This window comes from Columba livia, chromosome 13, assembly GCF_036013475.1.
Source record: "Columba livia isolate bColLiv1 breed racing homer chromosome 13, bColLiv1.pat.W.v2, whole genome shotgun sequence".
NCBI classification, from domain to species: Eukaryota; Metazoa; Chordata; class Aves; order Columbiformes; family Columbidae; genus Columba; species Columba livia.
In genome coordinates this window covers 13674795-13694523 of record NC_088614.1, presented here as the reverse complement: position 1 = coordinate 13694523, position 19729 = coordinate 13674795, and the positions used below count along the sequence as shown (strand labels likewise).

Here is a 19729-nt window from a genome sequence, read left to right as displayed (position 1 = left end):
GTAGTAGAAGGGCGGGAACCGGCGCGAGCCGCTGTGGTTCTCGCTTCAGAGCCGGGAGGTGCCGGTCACGCCGCGGGCCGGGGCCGCTGTCTGGTAGTCGCTCCATGGGCCGATTCCCCGTTAGTCCCTCCTTGGGCCGGGGCCAGTTCCCCGTTAGTCCCTCCTTGGGCCGGAGCCGCTCCCTGGGGCTGCCTCGGGGCGCCCGCGCCCTTCAGCACTTGTCCGCGGGCTGACCCAGGGTGTGCGGCCCTTCAGGCGCCTTTAAGCTTTTCCTGCATTTTCTCCGTAGCTCACGCCCGGTCAGCGCAGGGGCTGGTGCTCTCGGGGGTACCCCAAGGAGGTCTTTTGCCGTGGCTGTGCCTCCTCGGTGGCTGCGTGTGCCACAGTCTATCCCGTTGCTGCCTGCGAGCACAGCCCGTGGTTGTCTCTTAGCACCTGCTGCAGGCGGCCTGGAGATGTGGGTGAGCGGAGCTCTGGCCCTGCTTGGTGCTGTAAAACAACCCCTGGCTACCCAGGCCTGTGCTGGTCTATAATTCAGATGCTTGCTCGCTTTCTGTAATAGCTTTTCTATATTTAATGGGAACTGATGGAGCTGTCAAAGTATTAGAAATGTGTTTTTTTTTTTCTCCAGGTTTTCATTTTCTTTGGTAATAATGTGGGCTGGGAAGCTCGTGGTGTGCTTCAGAACTGAAGTGCTTGGGCAGTCAGAAGAGTTTCCACGAGACTTTATATCTTCATGCTTTGCGTCCGATGATCTGACGAGCGTGGACTAAGCTAATTGCAGTACGTGGCTCCCTGGTGGTGTGTGAGAGAGTTACAGAGAGGGCTGTGGGGTTGTTAACAGACTTCTGAAAACCTGAGAGAAGAGAGCTCGCTACTCAGGGCAGGCTGCTGGGCTGAGCACTGATTTTCAGATTTTTTCTAGGGCTTTGGAGTCTTTTCTGTCCTTGTGGGGAAGCAGGACTGAGTGGTCTGTCGGTTGAAGGAGGGGCAGAGCCTTTGCAGACCAATTCTCACTACAGAGCCATTCAGCGTTGAGCTCAGACACCAGCTATCTCTGTCCTGGCTGCCCTGTGAGCAATCTGCCAGGCCTGGGCAGATCTACCCAGCCTAGAAATTAATTCTCAACAAAGTGCTTTTTTACATAAAGCTAAGTGTAAATATACAATGTGCTGGATTAAATATGTCAGAATTTGTCTTAGCTCCCAGGATAATTCACATCTAACCAGACATAGATTATTACTCTTAAAGTGTCTTTTTGTTTGTTTAGTTGGGTTTTTTGTTTGTTTTGTGTGTGGGTTTTGTTTTCCTTTGTGCTAAAACTATTCTGAAATTGCTTGCATGTTATCCTAATCATAGTCTTTATCATTAAGGTGTAGTACTTTGATTTATTTTTCTTGTTGTTTCTCAGTGAGGTCACCTGGGCAGTGATCATTATGTGTCAGCCAAACGTAGCACTAGGTTGACCAAACAGCATGGGATTTGAAGGTTGTTTCTGCTTTCCTCCTCTTGGGTCAGAAGTGGAGGTGTGTTCAGGCAGCAGGTGCACAAGGGAAGGGAAGCCCCAGGTGTGCGCTGGGCATTCAGTAAGTATTAACCAGTTGCATTTGAGAGCTGACGATGGGGTGGTTGTTTTGGAAGCTGCTACATCCTTGTTTTAATGCCTTATTGAGATACAAACTCAGAGTTTGACCCGTAACCTTAAGAGCTATTTGATAGGCAGGCTCAGCAGCTCATTTTTTCCCTGGCTGTAAAACTGAAACATTTGTGATATCACTTGAAGAAGCCACAGCTCAAGTTACTGTCTTTTTAAAGTCTCTTTACCTTGCTCCAGTTGCATTACCTGATCTATTGCCTCTGGCATTTTCTCCAAAACCACTTGTTTCTCAGTAGCAGAAATATCTTCCTTAACTGGGATGCAATAATTTCAAAGCAAGTAAAGAAAGCTGCAGCTGCTCAGCTGAGTCAGCCAAAGGTAAGCTCTGCAGGGGAGAAAATGGCTTTTTATTATCTTCTAGTGGCAAAATTACTACAACAGCCTGCAGGAAAAGATTAGATTATAATAGTAACAAAAACATCTGTTCCATTTTGAGCTCAGTGTATGGTTAGTGCATGTTAAAAAAAAACCCAAACCAACGCATTTTATAAAATTATTTTGAATAAAATTCAATATTGAGATTCAGTTTGGGATGTTAAAAACTCACCACGATCAAAGGATAGACTGTGTTTTTAACTAATTGACTACATGGGGCATTTCATCAGCGGACAAGACAGGTTTTAGCTATGGAAATTTTATTCAATTGAACTTGGAATACTGCTATTACTTAATGAGTGAATAAATCAACGTGTGTTCTTTATAAGGGTTACTTGTAAGCATGAATAATCTCTGTCCTATGCTCTGTGAGACTGTGGTGTGCATGGAGGGATGAATGTTTGTGTGGTCTGGCTCCTGGTGGATTCAACTAATCAGCCTATTTTAGAAATGTATGAACTGCCGTGATTGATTTGTGTCTCAAGCACTACCAGCATCACTCGTGTGCTTTAGAAATGAGGTTCTTACAAGTCTGATGGTGCAGAAATTGGAGCCCCACTCAGACTGAAACTTCAGAACATCATTTTCTCATGTATCACTTGTCCACATGCGCTGGAACTGCTTCCAGGCAAACCTGTTTCAAAGTGTCGTTGTGTCCTTACAGCCTCTCTGGGTCCATGTGTGGAAAGGTGGCACTTCCTGAGTTGTTCCTGGGAGCCTGGCTGCAAAATAATTGTCAGAATTATGAATATATTCCTGAAATCAACCTTGAAACCTGCTTGCTCCTCTGTCTTTTGCATAATGAGGCAATGCACAATTAATGTGCTTTTGTTTTTACAATGGCCGTACTGTGCTCTGCATGTATGCAGCACTTTAAGGATTTTGAAGTGCAGCATAAATTCTAAGAACTGTTTGAGGTTTTGTACCCTCCTTAAGTGAAGTAAAACTAAAAACTTGGAGAGTTACATATGGTCATATGCAGTGTGATTGCTGAAGTAGGAATAATGGGTTATTTGCTATTGTTTTCAGCAGCAACAGGCTCTGGCTCAGAGTGAATCACTTGGGAGACTGAGGAACATCCCCCAGAGCTCCTGACTCATGGCCCCATGTGCCTCACCGCAGGGTCATGTCCCAGCTCAGAAATCTCAGTGATAATTGCAAAAGCTGTGTGCAAGGAGCACAAAACTACTCAGCCTTGCAGATTCTAAAGTTGCAAGTTTGCATCGCAAGAGCCTTTGTGTTTGCTGTGCTTTGCCCTTCGCTGCTCAGACCTTCAGCCCTGTTCTGCTGATCACATGTGCAGTGCTGTGCTTGGCCTTTAGGTAGAGTTGAATCTGAAATCTTGAACAGCAAATAGTGACAAAGCAGGTAAACAGCAGATGCTAAGTCTAAATGCTGTGTATAAATACGTAATAATTATTTACTCTTGGATGGATCCTAGGAAAAAGAAAGAAGAGGCTGTGTTCTCCCCAGTAAAAGAAGACACATGTGGTTGTCAGCACTAGGATAAGGGTTTCAAACCCATGCTATCTTTAGGCTGTGAGCTGGTATTTGTGTTAAGCTTTGGCAATTGACTGTGGATCTCTGTGCTGTGAAGCCATAAGGTATTTTGCTTGTTCCTTCTTAATTTTAAGTGATAAATAGCAGTGGTGAAACATGCAGTGGGAGAGAAGAATGCTAGGGATTTCCCTGCTAAGCCAATTTCAGTTTTAATAACTTGTTCTCTTCACAGTGGTCTGTAACTGTAATCACAGAAGTGGTTAGAAGATCTGATGTAAAGCTTGGCAAGAGTTTTAATTTCTGTTTTGGATCAGCATGTAATATGTAGTTCCATTTATATCCTCCCTCTTAACTGTAAAATACTCAGGGTATTTTGTCACTGAAATGTTCTTAATCTGAAGTCATCTGTGTGTACCATTCTGCATGATAGAGTATACTGTGAGCAGGAGACATGGTAAAACCTGAAACTAAAAACCATGGGCAAAGGAAATACAGTGATTTATGCCCGTGGGGTCAAGCGGAGAGTGTGCAGGAGCATGGTGGATGTCAGGAGGGCTTGCTGGACCTCTGGCGCTGGGCATGTGCAGTGGTGAGTGGGAAGCTGCTGCTGACAGGCCCATGGATGTGCCTTGCAGTGCAGAAACACCCTCAACATCCCACACTGATGGCCCTTTCTGTGCCTCCCAGAGCACCAATGCCACATGTCCCATGGCAGCTCTGTGGCTTCTCCAATGTGGCTGTTGGTTTGAAGGGCATTTTGTAGCTGAAAAGTGAGCGGATCCAAGCAAAGGAGGAGTAGTATTGTTTCAGTGGAAAAGGCTTTTTTTTTTTTTTTTTAAATCCAGGTTACGTAGTCTCCATTTTTTCAGGTTGTGTCACTAACCCATGCTTTCTTTCATCCTTAACAGCATGAGCTTCATGTTCATTTTCTGAGTGGATTGATCAAGTGGGTCAGTCGCCGTGAGTCTCCAGGTTGCACCCAAGAGCTGCCCCGTACAGGGACGTATGACGGGGAAAGTTCAGAAGTTTGTTCTCTTCAGAGGAGGGGGACAGGTGAGTACACACTGATGAACAAGCAGTAGGTTGGGCATACTGCCAGACAGCTAGTTCTGAGTAGTGTTCCCAGATAATGGGAGCAGGTTCTAGTTGAAATATGAAAGGGGGAGGTGAGAAAGAAGTAACAGAGTATGAAATCTCAGAACTGTGAGAATGTGCAGGTATCCAGTGCAGAGAGGAATGTAATATTAGAGGAAAAAAAAAAGCATGAAATTCATGTGGAAAAAAGAAGTGTGTCTAAAAAGGCTACTGAAAGCGTTTTGCACCATGCTATGAGGGAGTATAGCACCTTTTGGGCTCAGCTCCTTTCAGAATAACATCATTCTGTGCATGTTCTTCAGATGAACTCTTCCTACCATTGCTATTCTATTTAAACAGTGATCTCATATTCAGAGTATAAATCATGGTGAACAATTAGGTATTTCAAACATTAAACTTAGGTAGATTAGGCATTTCAAATATTTAAGTGGGGGGAAAAAAAAGCATAGGAACAAGAGTGTGATAATCATCAGTTAATTTAAAAAGATGTAAATGTGTTCACCTGTGATTGACTGTTTAGTCAAAGACATCTAAAAGTGCTTCATTCATAAGCCCTGCTTTGCCCATGGATATAGCTTCTATTTATGTGAAGAAGATGCTTTGGCCTCTTTTCTTTGGAACTGCTGACCAGGATGAGTGTGTGTGTCACTCAGAAAAGAAAAATCATCCCTTTGTAAGGAACCCACGCCTTGCCTCACATTCAGTGGCTTTTCTGTAGGAAGGCATCTACTGTGATTGCCTGGGGAAGTTTTATGCATCAAGTGCATATTGCAGAGAGCTCTGTGAAAGGGGAAAATTAAAAAAAAAAAAAAAAGAAAATCTATGTTTCCTTTCATGGTCTTCAAATATAAGGGAAAATAGAAAGGCAGTGTTTTTTTTCAAGGTGTTCTGCTGACATTCTGGAAACCAAGAGAGGAAGCCTCAGCTTGGCTGGGATTCCCATCCATTGGCAGGCTGGATCTTTAAATGGAGAGCTGCTGAGCTGAAGGAGAAGCTGTGGGGATTTCTTACCAGGTGGAAGAGGTTGGTTGGCTTTTACAGAGTGCATTGCTGCCTGGGCTGTGTAGGGTATGAGATGTGGTACAGGCTAGGGTGCAGAGGATGTGTGAAAGATCACATCTTAATTTGTGAAGTGTAAAAATTGTTGCCTGCTTGAGAAACCAGAGGGATTTTGTGAAATAAGAGGTGTGTTGTGGGCTGTTGAGTTACATCTGAAGGAGGAGTTGAGGATTCTGCTCTGCATTTAATCTCAAGCTGTGCAAAAATTGTCCATGTACATGTGCCACCATCCTGCCTTTTTGGGAGTGGAAGAACCTGCAAGAGTTAATGTTTTCCTGAGATTTCTCTCTTAATGATATACTGAAATATGCAGGAAGCTTTGTTTCTTGTTTTCTGTGGTGTTTTTTTTTTTTTTGTTGCTTGCTTGTTTGTTTTTGTGTGTGTCTTAGAATGGATTATTTCTTCTCTAACCTCAACCCTGAAGAGGATCAGGGGGAGGCAGGGGAGGACACCACAGTTTGGCACTGTACTGTTTGAGCTGTTTGAATTCATTAGCTTGGGAACCCCCACAAATGCCTCAGGCTGTGTACCTCCTCATGCACCCAACTTGGGAGAATCTCTTACTGCTACTGCATGCATTAGCCTTCATTAATACAATTAGCATAATAGCGATTAGGATTTATTATTCCCTACAAACAGATAAAGCCAGTAATACATATCTCAGAATCAAATTCCTCAGCTTCTTGTCTTGGGATTGCTTTATTTTGGCATTGTTTGCTCTTTATATCCTTCCCTCTCCTAGAAGAAAGCAAGCCACTTAATTGTAAAACTGTTTGGGTCAAGGAAATGCACTGAGATGATCTTTCACGCATGCTAAATAGGTGAATTGATCTATGGGACCCACACAGCTCAGACAGCCACTCAACAGTCGAAACTGCGAACTTCATCTTCTTCAAGCACAAAAGCTACTTAGTTTCCCCATGTTGAAGACTTTTTATAATAGCAGTAAGACAACTCTAGAGAGAACCATCTAATATTAACTCCAGGGAGTAATCATCTAATCACAATCTGGGGGTGATTTGAAGCACTCATCTGGACCAAATGCCTCACAACACCCCAGGAGTGGTTTTATTGCATGATAGCAGTACTCCATTGAGCCTTATTGCTTAATTAAAAACAAATTCCCAAGTAATTTTTTTGCCTTTCCATAAAAACACAGTAGTACATAGCATGTATAAAACATCCATTAAATGATGGTAGATGCAAATTTACATTGTGAGATACAATCCGTTTCTTTACCACTTGGGGTTGAAGTTAAATGTAAAACCATTTCCTATAATCTGTGCACTGCTGTGTTTAGAGAGGAATAAATATGGGAAAGGGAGGTTCATTGTAGGATGCCTTGTTTTTATTAAGTGATATGTTTGGTCTCCTTACAAAGGATTTCAAAGTCTTGTCCATCTTGCAGGCATGGCAGTCAATCAGCAGTGTGAGCGTGGCCTGTTCTGCTTCCTCCTGGAGGTTTCCTCAGCTTGCCCTCATTTCAGTGCAGATCTACAATAGGAATGCTGTATTTCTTTCTGGGACTTCCATCTTTCTCTGAGTAGAGAGAGCACAAACAGTGCAGGTGCTGTATTTGGGATACATCTAGCATGCTACACAAGTTCTGCCTGGGTGTCCTTTGTGGGTTTTGTAGTCTAATGCAGATTAAACCTGGTAGATGCATGGTACAGGCACCTTAGGTGGTTTTGCTGCACAGCTGACCTCTGAGTGCACTGGGTGCAGGACTGAGATGTCTCCACCTCCTGCAGTTTGAGTGGGACCACTGCTACAGCTGTGGCTGCTCTGCAAAGGACCCAGATTGCAAATGGCAAGAATATGAAAGTCCTTTTCGTTGATGTTGAGGGGTTGTCCTGTCGCAGCTTCCCAACCCACAGCTCTCTTATGCCTTTACAGACTGCTTTTCTAGCCACAAAGTGATTCCCAAATGCAGCACTCCCCTGAGGACTTTGAGTACTGTTCATATATTATAGGCAAAGGAAGCAAATGCAGGTTTTTAAGTGATTATCCAAAAATCATACAGAGGGTGATACAGACACTGGTCAGAAATCCTGGCAACCAAAACTGTAATTGGGCTTTTGGCTGCAGTACTGAAGTAAATGGTGGGAGAAAAAGGTTTGATATGACTTTTTCTTCAGATTTGTCGCTCAGGGTGCCTTTAAGTAATTGTGAGACATAAACTTGCAAGTACAATTTTTTCAATTAAATCTGAAAATAGATACTGTTACTCCAGCTTTTCCACATGGTGAAACCTTTTTGTAGTATCTACAAGCTCTGTGTAGAGGATGACACTTGTGTCAATCCCACCTGCTGTGGTCTCCACTCGGTGTTACATACACCCTTCTTTTCTTTCCCCATCAAATGGTGGCTCCCCAAGGGCTGGTGGGAGCTGAAGCCATGTGTGAATATCTACTGCTGATAGCAGGTTGCAGCATTCAGGGTTACAGAGGCAGCATGCTTTGTCCTGTATTTAAATTTTGTAAAAAATAAATATCTTTTTGTTTGGTGAGCCACTTTGCTAGAATGCTTTGCTGACTTCATTTTTAATATCCCATTAGAGAAATGTGAAGTGTTGTGGTGGAGGATTTGTTATAAAGAGGTTTTGGCATTGTGCTAAGGAAGTGTATGAGAATCTGCTGCCTGAGATCAGTCTGAAAGAGTGGCAAAATGAACAGTTAAGTCTGTGTATTTAAAGCAGTTCTGTAGTAACTTGGGACATTGCCAGGTCAGGAAAGGACATGGAATGATCTGACAGTGTTCTTTAACAATAAACATTTTTACCTGAGAGATCTCTGCTGGCTTTATTAGGAATGCCATTATCTTGCTTTGATCTCTCTCTCAGGCAGTCTGCGCATACAGCTGACACGGAGCAAATAGCCAACAAAGAAAAGCCCTAATAGGCTTTAATACATTTAGTGAAGGGTTTCTCTTCTTGGATGTCGTTTTACAAAGGCTCCTTTCATCTTAATGTATCATGGAGGTGGCTGTATGCAGTGGGACAAGCATACGCTGCCAGCTGAGGGGCAGGTTTAGCAAACTCGCTGTACCACCTCTCAGTGTGGAGCTGCGGGGGGTCAGAGACGCTCCTGCCACTGCTGCACCCTGGATGTATCCGCAGGGCAGCAGGTGGGAACTGCCCGGTGCGTGGTCTGAGTGGGAGCAGCTGTAGTACAGCAGCTGCCACTGGGTTGGTTTGGTTTTTGTTTTTTTTTTTTGGTTTTTCGTTTTTTTTTTTTTTTGTTTTGTTTTTTTTTTTTTTTTGGCAAGTAGGTTTTGAAGCAGAACCAGGGGTTTACTGGCCTTCAACATAGTGAGAAAAACCAACCATGCCCTACCCTGTGGCAACTAGTCACACTGGGCAGCAGTGTACTGCTGGCAAAGGCATGTCTCAGTCACATCAAATGTGTGTCCTGCTCTGAGTGACTGCCGAAGGGTTTGCAGAGTACAAACCTAGCCTATTCTCTCATATGAGCACATACTTTTAAGCTTTAGGGCACAAGAAAACATTATCTGCATTTGTTTGGCCTTGTTAACAATAAGAGAAGTTGAGTGTCTTACACTGAAGGTATTGGGACATGTACGACTTCCTTTTTAAGAGTATATCCTTTCATGAAGGAGATGAAAAGTGTGATATTGTAGCAGTTGGAAATGCCTGCTTTAGTTTAGTTCTGTTTCCTGATTTCATTTTGACACGGTAGGCAATTCAGAAAATATATTTGCAGTAAGGGAAATTCAGTTGTTATGGAGACATCTGAGAAAGGCAGCTGACATACGGTAAAGCATGCACCAGATTAGCAGTTCACACAGACGCAGTAAAAAGGCAAGTTCACGTAAGGTAAGGGAGCAGTTTCTAGGCACTGCCTGCTTCTCGGATGGTTTTTCTGTCACAACAGGAAAAAAGTCACTTTAGAACTGTGAGCATGTGGCTCCATCTTCTGGTACCAAAGCAAAATGTGTTGCTCTGGGCACAGCAGGAGGTGAGGAGAATTCTATAGAGTTTTTATATTAGCTGCAACAAAAGCAACAACAGTAATAATGAATTAAAATAATACCTGTGCCTCAGAGCCAAGTCACAAGATATTAATGTACTTTTCACGAAGCTACAAACTGTTGTGCTGCGTAGGGAGAAAACTGTCTTTTGAAACATGCTATGTGTGTCCCCAGAAGTGGCTTGTCTTCCAAAGCACACACCACCTCTCTCCTACACAAACACAACGTTTGATCAGAGCGTGGACTGTACCATCAAAGCTCCATGTCTCTGTAGATGCCAAGATTGTCTCCTGCTTGCAGCTGTAGGATGTTTTTCTTTGTTTCCCCTTCTCCAACAATCTCTTTGGCAAAGTAGCTAAAATTGATACATTTTCACGCTAGCTGGGTAGAAATAGGAATGAATGGTTCTTTGAGGTAGGCTGCCAGAAGTCAAAAGAAAATAAAGCTGTTTTATCAATTCACCAAACAGTGAATGTCGTTACAGTGAATATTGCGCATGCTTAATTGAGCTTGATTACTCAATCTGTTCACCTTAGTAACTAACTTTGTTTTAAACAGAAGTCATTGTTCAAAACTAGAAGATGTTATCATTCTCTGGGTAAGCCTTGGGTTTTCTAAGTAATCCTAAAGAATTGCCCCAACTTTGCTTTTTTTTTTAAAAAAAACCAAACCACCACCGCAACAAATCAGTAACAGAGGTAATTATCTGCATGCAGTGTTTTCGTAAAGTGATTGTTACAAATCATTGCAAATAGGAGGTATTGCACTGTAAATGCAAAATTAAAATATGGGTCATGTGTTTCACTTATTTTACTCCTGTGCACCTATATAAGTATGTATTCCAACCCCCCCCGCCTTGGGTATTGAGCCTATGATATAATGGACACCATATTCTATGTATGAAGAATTAGTTTTCAGTCCAAACTACTGCATGGCAGAACTGTGAGAATGAAGGTGAGAGAACACGAGTTTAATGGCCTCACGGCTTCTGCCTGTGCTTCTGCCCCTCTTCCACTAACATGAGTGGTGAATTACTTGTGTGCAGCGCTTGTCCATGGGGAGAGTTGTGTGGAGACCTGCTTGGAAAGGATGTGTTCATGTCAGTCCAGCTCCTGTATGGAAGGGAATCATATCACAAAAATAAGCCTAGCCAGAGTTTCTCATCATCGTGTCAGCCTGCTCACTGGTGATTCCAAGCTTTGATTTCTAGGGTCTGTGGCTCTCTCCTTATCCTGTGGATTATTCTGAAGGGATCTACTCACCTTTCTGAAAGATGTTCATAAGGGTAGCACCTTTCACTGACAATGACAGTAAATAAATACTACAGACTTCTTTTATTAGGAACTATTATACAAACCCACAGCAAATCTTGCTTAGAGTATGTTTGATAAATCAGATCTCTTGCAGACATCTGGAGATTGTTTGCAAATCCCCAGCCAGCTTGTTTTGTAGTCATTGGTACCGTTAACATTGTTGCCACTTCTTACTTGCTAGAACACATGTGGTGCTTTACTGCTGAAAAAAAAGTGGCTGCCTTGGAACAGAAGTTCTTTTAAAACCCTTCTTGGAGGTTTGCTGCTTGAAGAAACAAATGTCAAATCAATTGTCCTAGCTCTGAACTGCCATTCCAAAAATGCAGCTGAGAAAAGAGAATACTTGGGCACTGTGATGGAGAGTGCTTAAGAATCTAGATGGAGAATTCTATAGCAATAGAGACCTAAAATAACAAGTGGAACAGGATAACTTTCAGCTTTCCTGGCAAAGATTTGCTTAAAAAATACTAGATCCCAAGTGAGAATGCTCATGTCAAGTTTTAAATCTCATTTGAATTTTTATAGCTGTTACAATCTCTGATATATAACCTTGGAAATAGGGTCTTGTAACAGAAATGCCGAGTCCCTTGGCTATTGCCTCACAAAGGAGAGTTGCTGTAATAGGCTACAATTCTGAGACAAGTTTGCAAGGCTGGCTTATGTCTGCATATCATCGCTAAAATGGGTCTAAGTTGGGCTCTTCACATTATTTGAGGGTATTTGTGTACGTGATCAGCCGAATGCAGCTGTTCCAGTAATGTCAGCCTTCTGAGTATTACAGGCACAATCCAGCATATCCTTATCCTCTGAGATGTTGTCACGGGGAGAGGCTTGGAGCTTGGACGTGCTGTCATGAAGAGCTTATTTTCTTTTTTTCTGTCCTTATTCTTCTATCTTTCCGTGCTGAAGAAATGAAAGTTCCCAAGGAGCATGGGCTGCAGAAGGATTCCACGTGCCAGTGCTCTTTTCCCTCTCATTATCATACGCTTGCAATCAAACTCTAATTTTTGAAATAAAAAACCTGCAGGATTCTTTATTGGGACTATTAAACCTTCAATCTTCATTATTTAGGACGGCTACTTACCTTTTACTCAATGAAGCCATAATGCAACTGCTCCTATAAAAACTATCAAAATGGCTACTGTGGCAGTGAGTAGATTTTCCTCTGTGTAAAATAATCCTCTGTGAGTGAGACATAACTATCATTTACATTAATTAGGCAGCCATATAATGGGGTGTTCAATCGCTATTACATCATTTAAATTCTTCAGTGAGCACCTCAGCCACCCAAGAACTATCCAGCTGAACATTTCCGAGTCCATAATTTTGAAATAATTCTTTAGAGGAAGAATATGCATGGCAGAGTGTTGCAGACAATTTCACCAAAAAAAAAAAAATCATTTTATTCAGATTTATGGGATTATTTTAACAGTTGCGAGAAATGTGAAATCCTGTTTTTTCCCTCCTTCCCAGAATAACAGTGCTATGAAGCAGAGTCCATTGGGGGCTGATAGTGTGTGTACAATAGAGTATGGCCAGAGTGTGGTCACAGGTCTGTGTTGGCAGCTGGACCCACGTACACAGGGAGCCCTAAACATTCTGTTGCAAGCCTGGGACTCCTGGAGTCTCGTGGCTCAGCTGAGGAGCCCTGACTCAGACAAGTGAGTGCAGTCATGCCTGAGGTTTTGGTTTTGAAGTCTTAACTTTTGCCTTTGACAAGCATATGAGGACTTTGGCACTTATATTCAATTTTGGTCATTGATTTAAAATTTGTGAGGTCAAGCCGAAGTCCTTTGGCATTTCTGGTAATAGCATACTTCCCAAAAACTATTACATGAACAATATAATTAATGTTCTAACTGTAATATATTATTAAATATTTTTGTATATATTAAGATTAGTGTATCAGTCAAAAGTATGCACGTATGTCATGACTCCAGGAGCTCATTCTGAGACTTGAAAGAAATAAGACTGAATTTATTAATACACCAGGAAGAGATTTCTATTAACAGGCCTGTACTGCAAATCTTTAACGTGCTGTTCAGCTGCCTATAGAAGGTGATGGTTATTAGAAAATTGGTCAGTGCCTGAGAGTATATGAAGATAACATGTTTTAAATCAGTGTTGTTTGGCAATAGTTGGGTGCTATGGGAATAGTTCCTAGCAGAAGTCGGGGGGAGGAGGGAAAGTAATAGCCTAGAAATAGGCTGGGGAGCAGGCCAGGATAGACTGTAAAGTCTTTCTATTAGAAAACACCACCAGTGCCGTCAGTTGAGGTTTCTAAACCTGAGATTTGTAAATTACGTTGAAAATAGGTAAGCCAGGTTTGCGTACCTTTTATGTACACACCTCAGAACAAGCAGTTGTATAGCCATACCCTGCCCTTTCTTTTGCAGTTCGATAGGGGCGCTGTTTTAGTAAAAAATACTGTTCACCCTTGCCAGGATTTCTCCTTTGCAAAATGCAGCTACTTATTAAGGACAATGTGTTGCTGTTCCAAATTATTTTAAGGTTTGTTTAACAAGAGGTATTTAGTCAAACGTTGCAAGAGGCTTAGAAATTATTTCTAACCTCTTGCATTGACACAAGTCTTCCCAGATCTGAAACATTAAAATAGACGATGTCTGCTGGAGGGGTGACCTTGTCCAGGACTTGAGAATTCATTTTAAAAGGCTCTAGTCCGAATCAGAATTTTATGTTCGCTCTATGCTTCTCTAAAACATTGGATGGCTTGAATATATAGAGTTAACGTTACCTATATGCTGCTGTGGTTTCAGTGATTTAATATGACTTTCTTGGGAGGTGTTTGGGGATTCCCATTGTATTGCTACGTAATCCATCTTTTAGAGGAAGTATAAAAAACCCTCAAATAGAAAATTCTGTCTTTTCTTGGATATGACTTGGCTTTAATTTCAAGCATTTGCTACAATGAATTATTTTGAGGTTTCAAACAGAAATTGTTTGTTTGTTTTCCCATTCTTGCTTAAATATTCAAAATCCAGTAGCTAGATTGTTTACAATTGTTTCATTTTGGATTGGTTATAAATACATATATACATAGTAATAGGAAAGCAGAAATGCATGTAACATAGTGAGACAGTATATTGTTGATTGTTGTTCATTATTTGCTGGTTAGCTTTTTCTTTAGTGAGAGTTTATGTATAAAAATAATGAAAAACGTGTCTCTGCTGCATGCAGTTCAGAGCTGAACATATGAAGGAAGAGGCATATTAGAGACAGCTGTGATTAGATCTCCAATTTTCTAATATTAAATCTATTAAGTATTTACTGCCTCAACTAATGAGGAGATGGGGGGGCCATGAATCAGCAGGGGAGGTCTGGTGAGTGGTGGTTTTGATGTTACCCAGTTTCTATGGAAGCTTCTTCACAGGCAATGGGGGATTTAATGTGTTGTAGTGAAAGGTGAACACAGGGCTGTGTGCTGGAGAAAGCAGATGGGATGGGGGTTTGGTTCAAGGAGCTGATGGGCAGGCAGTGATACCAGTCGTGTGTGGTAGCAATTTAGCTTCAGTGATTTATGGGGCTGTTTGGAGCACCTCACAGTCATTACAAAAAGGCCTCTTCAGGTGATTTACCAACTGCAGTAAAGGCATCTTGAACATGTTGGCTGTTCAGCTCTCTTGTTATTCTTCGTTTGTCAGCCGTCTTTATGTGCTGGTAGCATGTGATTACCTTCCGGAGACCTCTGAACATCTCTTCAGCACTCCTCACTGTAAATAATGAGTGCCTTGGTATTATTTATCGAAGGGGAATGCTAGGCAGCATTTGTCCTTTTAGGTTGCTGAAACAGTTTAAAAACGGAGATGCCAGTAGCTATGGGAAGTTGTATTGTGTTCATCTATGTGTCCATATGGTGTGTCCTTCACAGCACAATGAAACATGATTGTGCTTGATTCCAATTTGTATGGCATTCCCATCGATGATGTCTGTTTAAGACATCCATTAAAGACCCTTAATGTTAATTAACCGGACTATGCCAATAAAGTTCTATTAGCTTCCCCCTATTAATTTAATATTATAGGCATTTAACAGATGCCTTAATTAGATGTTACACTGAAGGCTATGAGCAAAATTAAAACTAGGTAATTGTCCTGAAACGAAAGTTTCTGCTGATTTATGCTTTTCATCACTTTGTTTGTTTTCCCTTCCGATGTCTCACAGGAAACCAAGGCATTTAATTTCAGAGAACACAGAGGATTACTAGGCAGAATAACTTGGGTCTAACAACTTTAACACATCTTGTTCTTTCTTCATGGATATAAATTAATTGGGAAAAGCTTCTACTCTTAGACACTTTTGGGGGGTAATTTAAGCACAAGATTGAACGGGGATCATTTCCATCTTGCAATTTGTAGCTTTGTGTGCTCTTATGTACCGTGGTGCGTTGCCTGCACTCTGGCATGACAATATATATTTAATATAGACACATCTGATTCTGGTTCATAGGGACATGGTTTAGTGACTGTTTACAGTTGAGCGGTATGATCTTGAAGGTCTCTTCCAATCAAAATAATTCTACAATTTTAATCTTAAAGTAGTATGTTGCTGGTAGGCAAACAGGTTGCAGAGCTGCATTACAGATTTAGTATGTTTCTATTTTCACACATATACATGTTATCTGCAACTATTAACCATAGGGAAGGGGATATTAGAGGTAAACATATCAATTGAAACAACTTGCACATGCTTGCACCAGGCAGAGATGTTGATGTTGGCCCAGGAACAAGGATACAAAAGAGCGGTTGTCATCACCTACAGTCTCGTTATAAGCATATAATAGACAGATAAAACCCAGTTTATACAGAAGGCAACAATAACATTTATCCCAGAGTTACAAGATGTAATTTTGATTGCGCAAATTTACGGTTATAAATTGAAACAGAAGCCATGTAATCAATACTAATCATGTTAAGTTTAATAAAAGCCAGAATGTTATATACAAATAACAAATCAGATACAATAAACTTCAACAGTCTGAGAGACTGCTTTAACGAAAACAAATATGTCATTCTTCAGTAAGAAGAAATGCTTTACAAATATTCCATTTTGGAGCTGCCAGGAAACCTGGTCTATAAACTGCAAGACAACAGCAGACATTTCTATTAATATTTCTGATTTTCCATGAAATCATAGGTCAATAGTTCCTTTCAACTTGAACTTTTTTGCAGATCGCTCGCTTGCTCTAAGCTGGAACTTGCTTCCATAGATGTAGGAAATGAATCCATCAATCTCCAAGCTAAATACATTGTTAAGTTTGGGAACAACTGAAAATGCAAAAGGAAAGAAATTAACAAAAGTGGACTAACATAAATCCCTGTTATGAAAACATACTGACATACCAGGGGGTATTAGTCACACATAGACTTGAGGTTTTGCCACATCTTTTTTAATTGCTTATTTCTAATAAGAGAGCTTTTGGTAAGATATTGGACTGCTACATGGCCAGTAAGGACTGACTTCTATGCAAAGAACTAAATGCACTTATTTAAAACAATGTAGTCAGAGGTGTATGATGAATAGTGTGTTTAAGAAATTTCTGATTATTCAAGTTGTGAAAAGCACTGAAAAAAAACCTTATACCTTTTAATTTGTCCTCCTTAGTGATAATTTTGAAGACGTGTTTAAATTCCTGTAGAATGATTCCTGTTATCCCAACGTAAGTGGGGCACTTTGATTTTGTGACTGAAAGAACAGAAGTGTGTATGTATTAGAAAATGTCAGATTCAGGCAGTTTCTTTGCTCTTCTACAGTTGCCTCATGATTTTAAAGACTCCTTTGCGATATTCTGAAATAATGCAATTACAATAATCATGGGTAAAACTTGCAGCTAATGTTTGCAACTACCAGCAGGTTTCTAATGAGTGGTTGAAAAGTAATTAGCATTGGTCATTAGAGAAAGAATCAATCAACATACAGTCTCAACTACGTGACTCGAGAGTTGATGGTACTGAAAGGAATTTTTAAAAACACCTGAAATATAGGAATGTCTACTGAATTTCAGGTGATTTTGTAAAAGAAAACAAGCAGAGTACCTGTAACAATAGCTCCATGGAGATCGGCTTTCAGCAGCTTGCTCTGAACCATCTGTGGTTGCCTTGGAGAAGAGGGAAACAAAATTATATGGAAAGTTAGGTTTACAAAATGTTACAATAATTATTGAAATAATGGCCAAAGCTTACAGAAATAACACTTACATACTTACCGAGTTACTGTGATGTTCCTAGCAGTAACTCAGTAAAACAGGAAATACCTACTACATCAAAACTACACTAATTTTAAAATATCTCAACTTACGCATCTGGTTTAAGCCCATGACAAAGGTCTCTGATATACTGTTTCCAGAGTTCGTGCAGGGGTAGAAAGAGTGCGTATCTGCAGTAAAAAGAAAAAAAAAAAGCATTATACAAGAACTTACTTCAGAAATCAATAGATTTTTTTTAAATAATTAAGCTATATTAACAACAGAGTTAAGACTACCATAAGTTCTGTAGGCTGCTCTCGTAACTCAGCCCATGAGGTAACCCGCTCCAAATAACAGGTCTGCTTTATAAAAAAGCACAAACTAAATATGTTTCTCGCTCTCAACCAAACCAGTGATGTGTTTTAGAGGATCGGGCTGCACCTCAGATGAAGGAGATTTCTCCTCCTCACTTCAGGTTGGCAACAGCCAGGGCTTTATTCAACATGCATTAGTGCAAGGAACCCGATGCAGTTTTGACTCTGGTCACAGGCAGTTTAACTTCAAAAGCTTAAATCAGAGGTGACTGTATTTGGGTTTAATTTCTTGTCATATTTAGCTACAGAAAAGGAAAGACGACCAGTAACAGACAAACTAATTTTCCGGCTATACAGACAAAATGATTGTTTTCTCATGGTGAAATGCCCCAAACTGCTGTTTGTACTGAGGGTTTCGTAGCCAGGTGTATGTGCTGCTGCTTGTGCAGACTTTTGAGCTACTTCCCACTTTTACTACACAAAGAAAATATCACAGTATCACAGTATGTTTGGGATTGCAAGGGACCTCAAAAGATCATCTAGTCCAATCCCCCTGCTGGAGCAGGAACGCCCAGGTGAGGTCGCACAGGAACATGTCCAGGCGGGTTTTGAATGTCTCCAGAGAAGGAGACTCCACAACCCCCCTGGGCAGCCTGTTCCAGTGTCTGTCACCCTCACTGAGAAGAAGTTTTTTCTCAAATTTAAGCGGAACCTCTTGTGTTCCAGCTTGATCCCATTACCCCTTGTCCTATCATTGTTTGCCACCGAGAAGAGCCTGGCTCCATCCTCATGGCACTCACCCTTTATATATTTATAAACATTAATGAGGTCCCCCCTTAGTTTCCTCTTCTCCAAACTAAAGAGCCCCAGCTCCCTCAGCCTTTCTTCATAAGGGAGATGCTCCACTCCCTTAATCATCTTTGTTGCCCTACGCTGGACCCTCTCCAGCAGTTCCCTGTCCTGCTGGAACTGAGGGGCCCAGAACTGGACACAATATTCCAGATGTGGTCTCACCAAGGCGGAGTAGAGGGGCAGGAGAACCTCTCTCTATCTACTAACCACCCCCCTTCTAATACACCCCAGGTACCATTGGCCTTCCTGGCTACAAGGGCACAGTGCTGGCTCATGGTCATCCTGTTGTCCACCAGGATCTTACCTTTGCTGTTCAGGTTCAATTTCAAAAAGCCGCATTTCTCGCCTTTGCTTGGCAGTAAAACCTTTTGTTTTCTTCCTCTTTGGCTTTGTCTTTTTTGCGGAGTAATGCTCCAGAACCACCGCTTTCCGAGTCAACATGTCCTGGATAGCTTCATCTTTCATTTTCGGCATGCTGCGCTTCAGGAAGGCATTTACAAACGCTTTGGCCTCTTCTGATCCTTGAGGCTAAAGATATTTTTAAAGACACTTTACAAAATTAAATTTTATTTAAATCAGGAGTTCGCTGCTGAGTTGGAGTTGTATCAGGTTGGCAAAATCCCGCCCCCCCCCACCCCCTCCCCGCGGCTCTCCCACGGGCCGGGGCTCAGGCGGTACCTGGCGGCACTGCGGGCCGGTCCGGCGGTAGGGCAGGCGGCGGTACAGCTCCCCTGCAAGGGACAAGGGACAGAGACAGGGACAGAGCGGCGGGAGCGAGCGTGAGGCGGGGCGGCCGCGCCAAGGGACCCCGCGCCCACCGGTGCCCGCACTCACCCTCCATCGCGGCGGCCGCCGGCGCTTCCGGCGCAGCTGTGACGACAGCGGGGGCGACGCCGTGTGTGGTTTGTGTTTTGTTTTGTTGTGGTTTTTTTTGTGTGTTTGTTTTGTTTTGTTGTTTGTTTTTTTTTTGTGTGTTTGTTTTGTTGTTGTTTTTTCTCTGATTTTTTTTTTTGCTTTGGTTTGTTTTTTTTTTTCTTTTTTTAGCCTATGAAACACAGAAACAAACGTAACAGCAGAGTCAATTATACTGTTAAGCAGGCATTCTTTATTCTGTCAGATCATCCTCTGTAAGTGCTCCAACGACTGGATGCTCTTGGCGTTGCTTATATTCACGCATATTAATTTCAATTTAAAAAAATTTTTAACCTACAATATATACTAAAAATAATTGATGATGTTAGTTAGAATTGTTTGGTTTCTTACCTACAATATCTCTATTAATTATTAGTTAGATATAAACTAAGCACTCTGCTTCTAAACAGTGTATTACTCAATCTTCTGTCTCCCTGTTGTCATGCAGAAGAATCTTAAA

General features: G+C 41.6%; 1 protein-coding gene across 1 annotated transcript; it reads right to left on the bottom strand.

The window, feature by feature from the left end:
• Positions 1-15903: 15903 nt before the first annotated feature.
• Positions 15904-19251, bottom strand: POP4 (POP4 homolog, ribonuclease P/MRP subunit). The gene is made up of 7 exons (XM_065029263.1): positions 19192-19251; positions 19036-19088; positions 18662-18885; positions 17305-17382; positions 17043-17104; positions 16591-16692; positions 15904-16274 (listed from the first exon to the last, which is right to left on the bottom strand). Exons 1-7 carry the CDS (start codon positions 19196-19198, stop codon positions 16138-16140), a joined length of 663 nt encoding a protein of 220 aa, XP_064885335.1. The 5' UTR covers positions 19199-19251; the 3' UTR covers positions 15904-16137.
• Positions 19252-19729: the final 478 nt, after the last annotated feature.

What these genes read in the sequence shown, in the direction of transcription:
- POP4 (XM_065029263.1), bottom strand. An exon ending in CCGGCCCGCAGTGCCGCCAG is followed by an intron (nt 18,886 to 19,035) that starts GTACCGCCTGAG and finishes AAATATCTTTAG; the next exon opens with CCTCAAGGATCAGAAGAGGC. An exon ending in TAAGGAGGACAAATTAAAAG is followed by an intron (nt 16,275 to 16,590) that starts GTATAAGGTTTT and finishes TTGCATTTTCAG; the next exon opens with TTGTTCCCAAACTTAACAAT.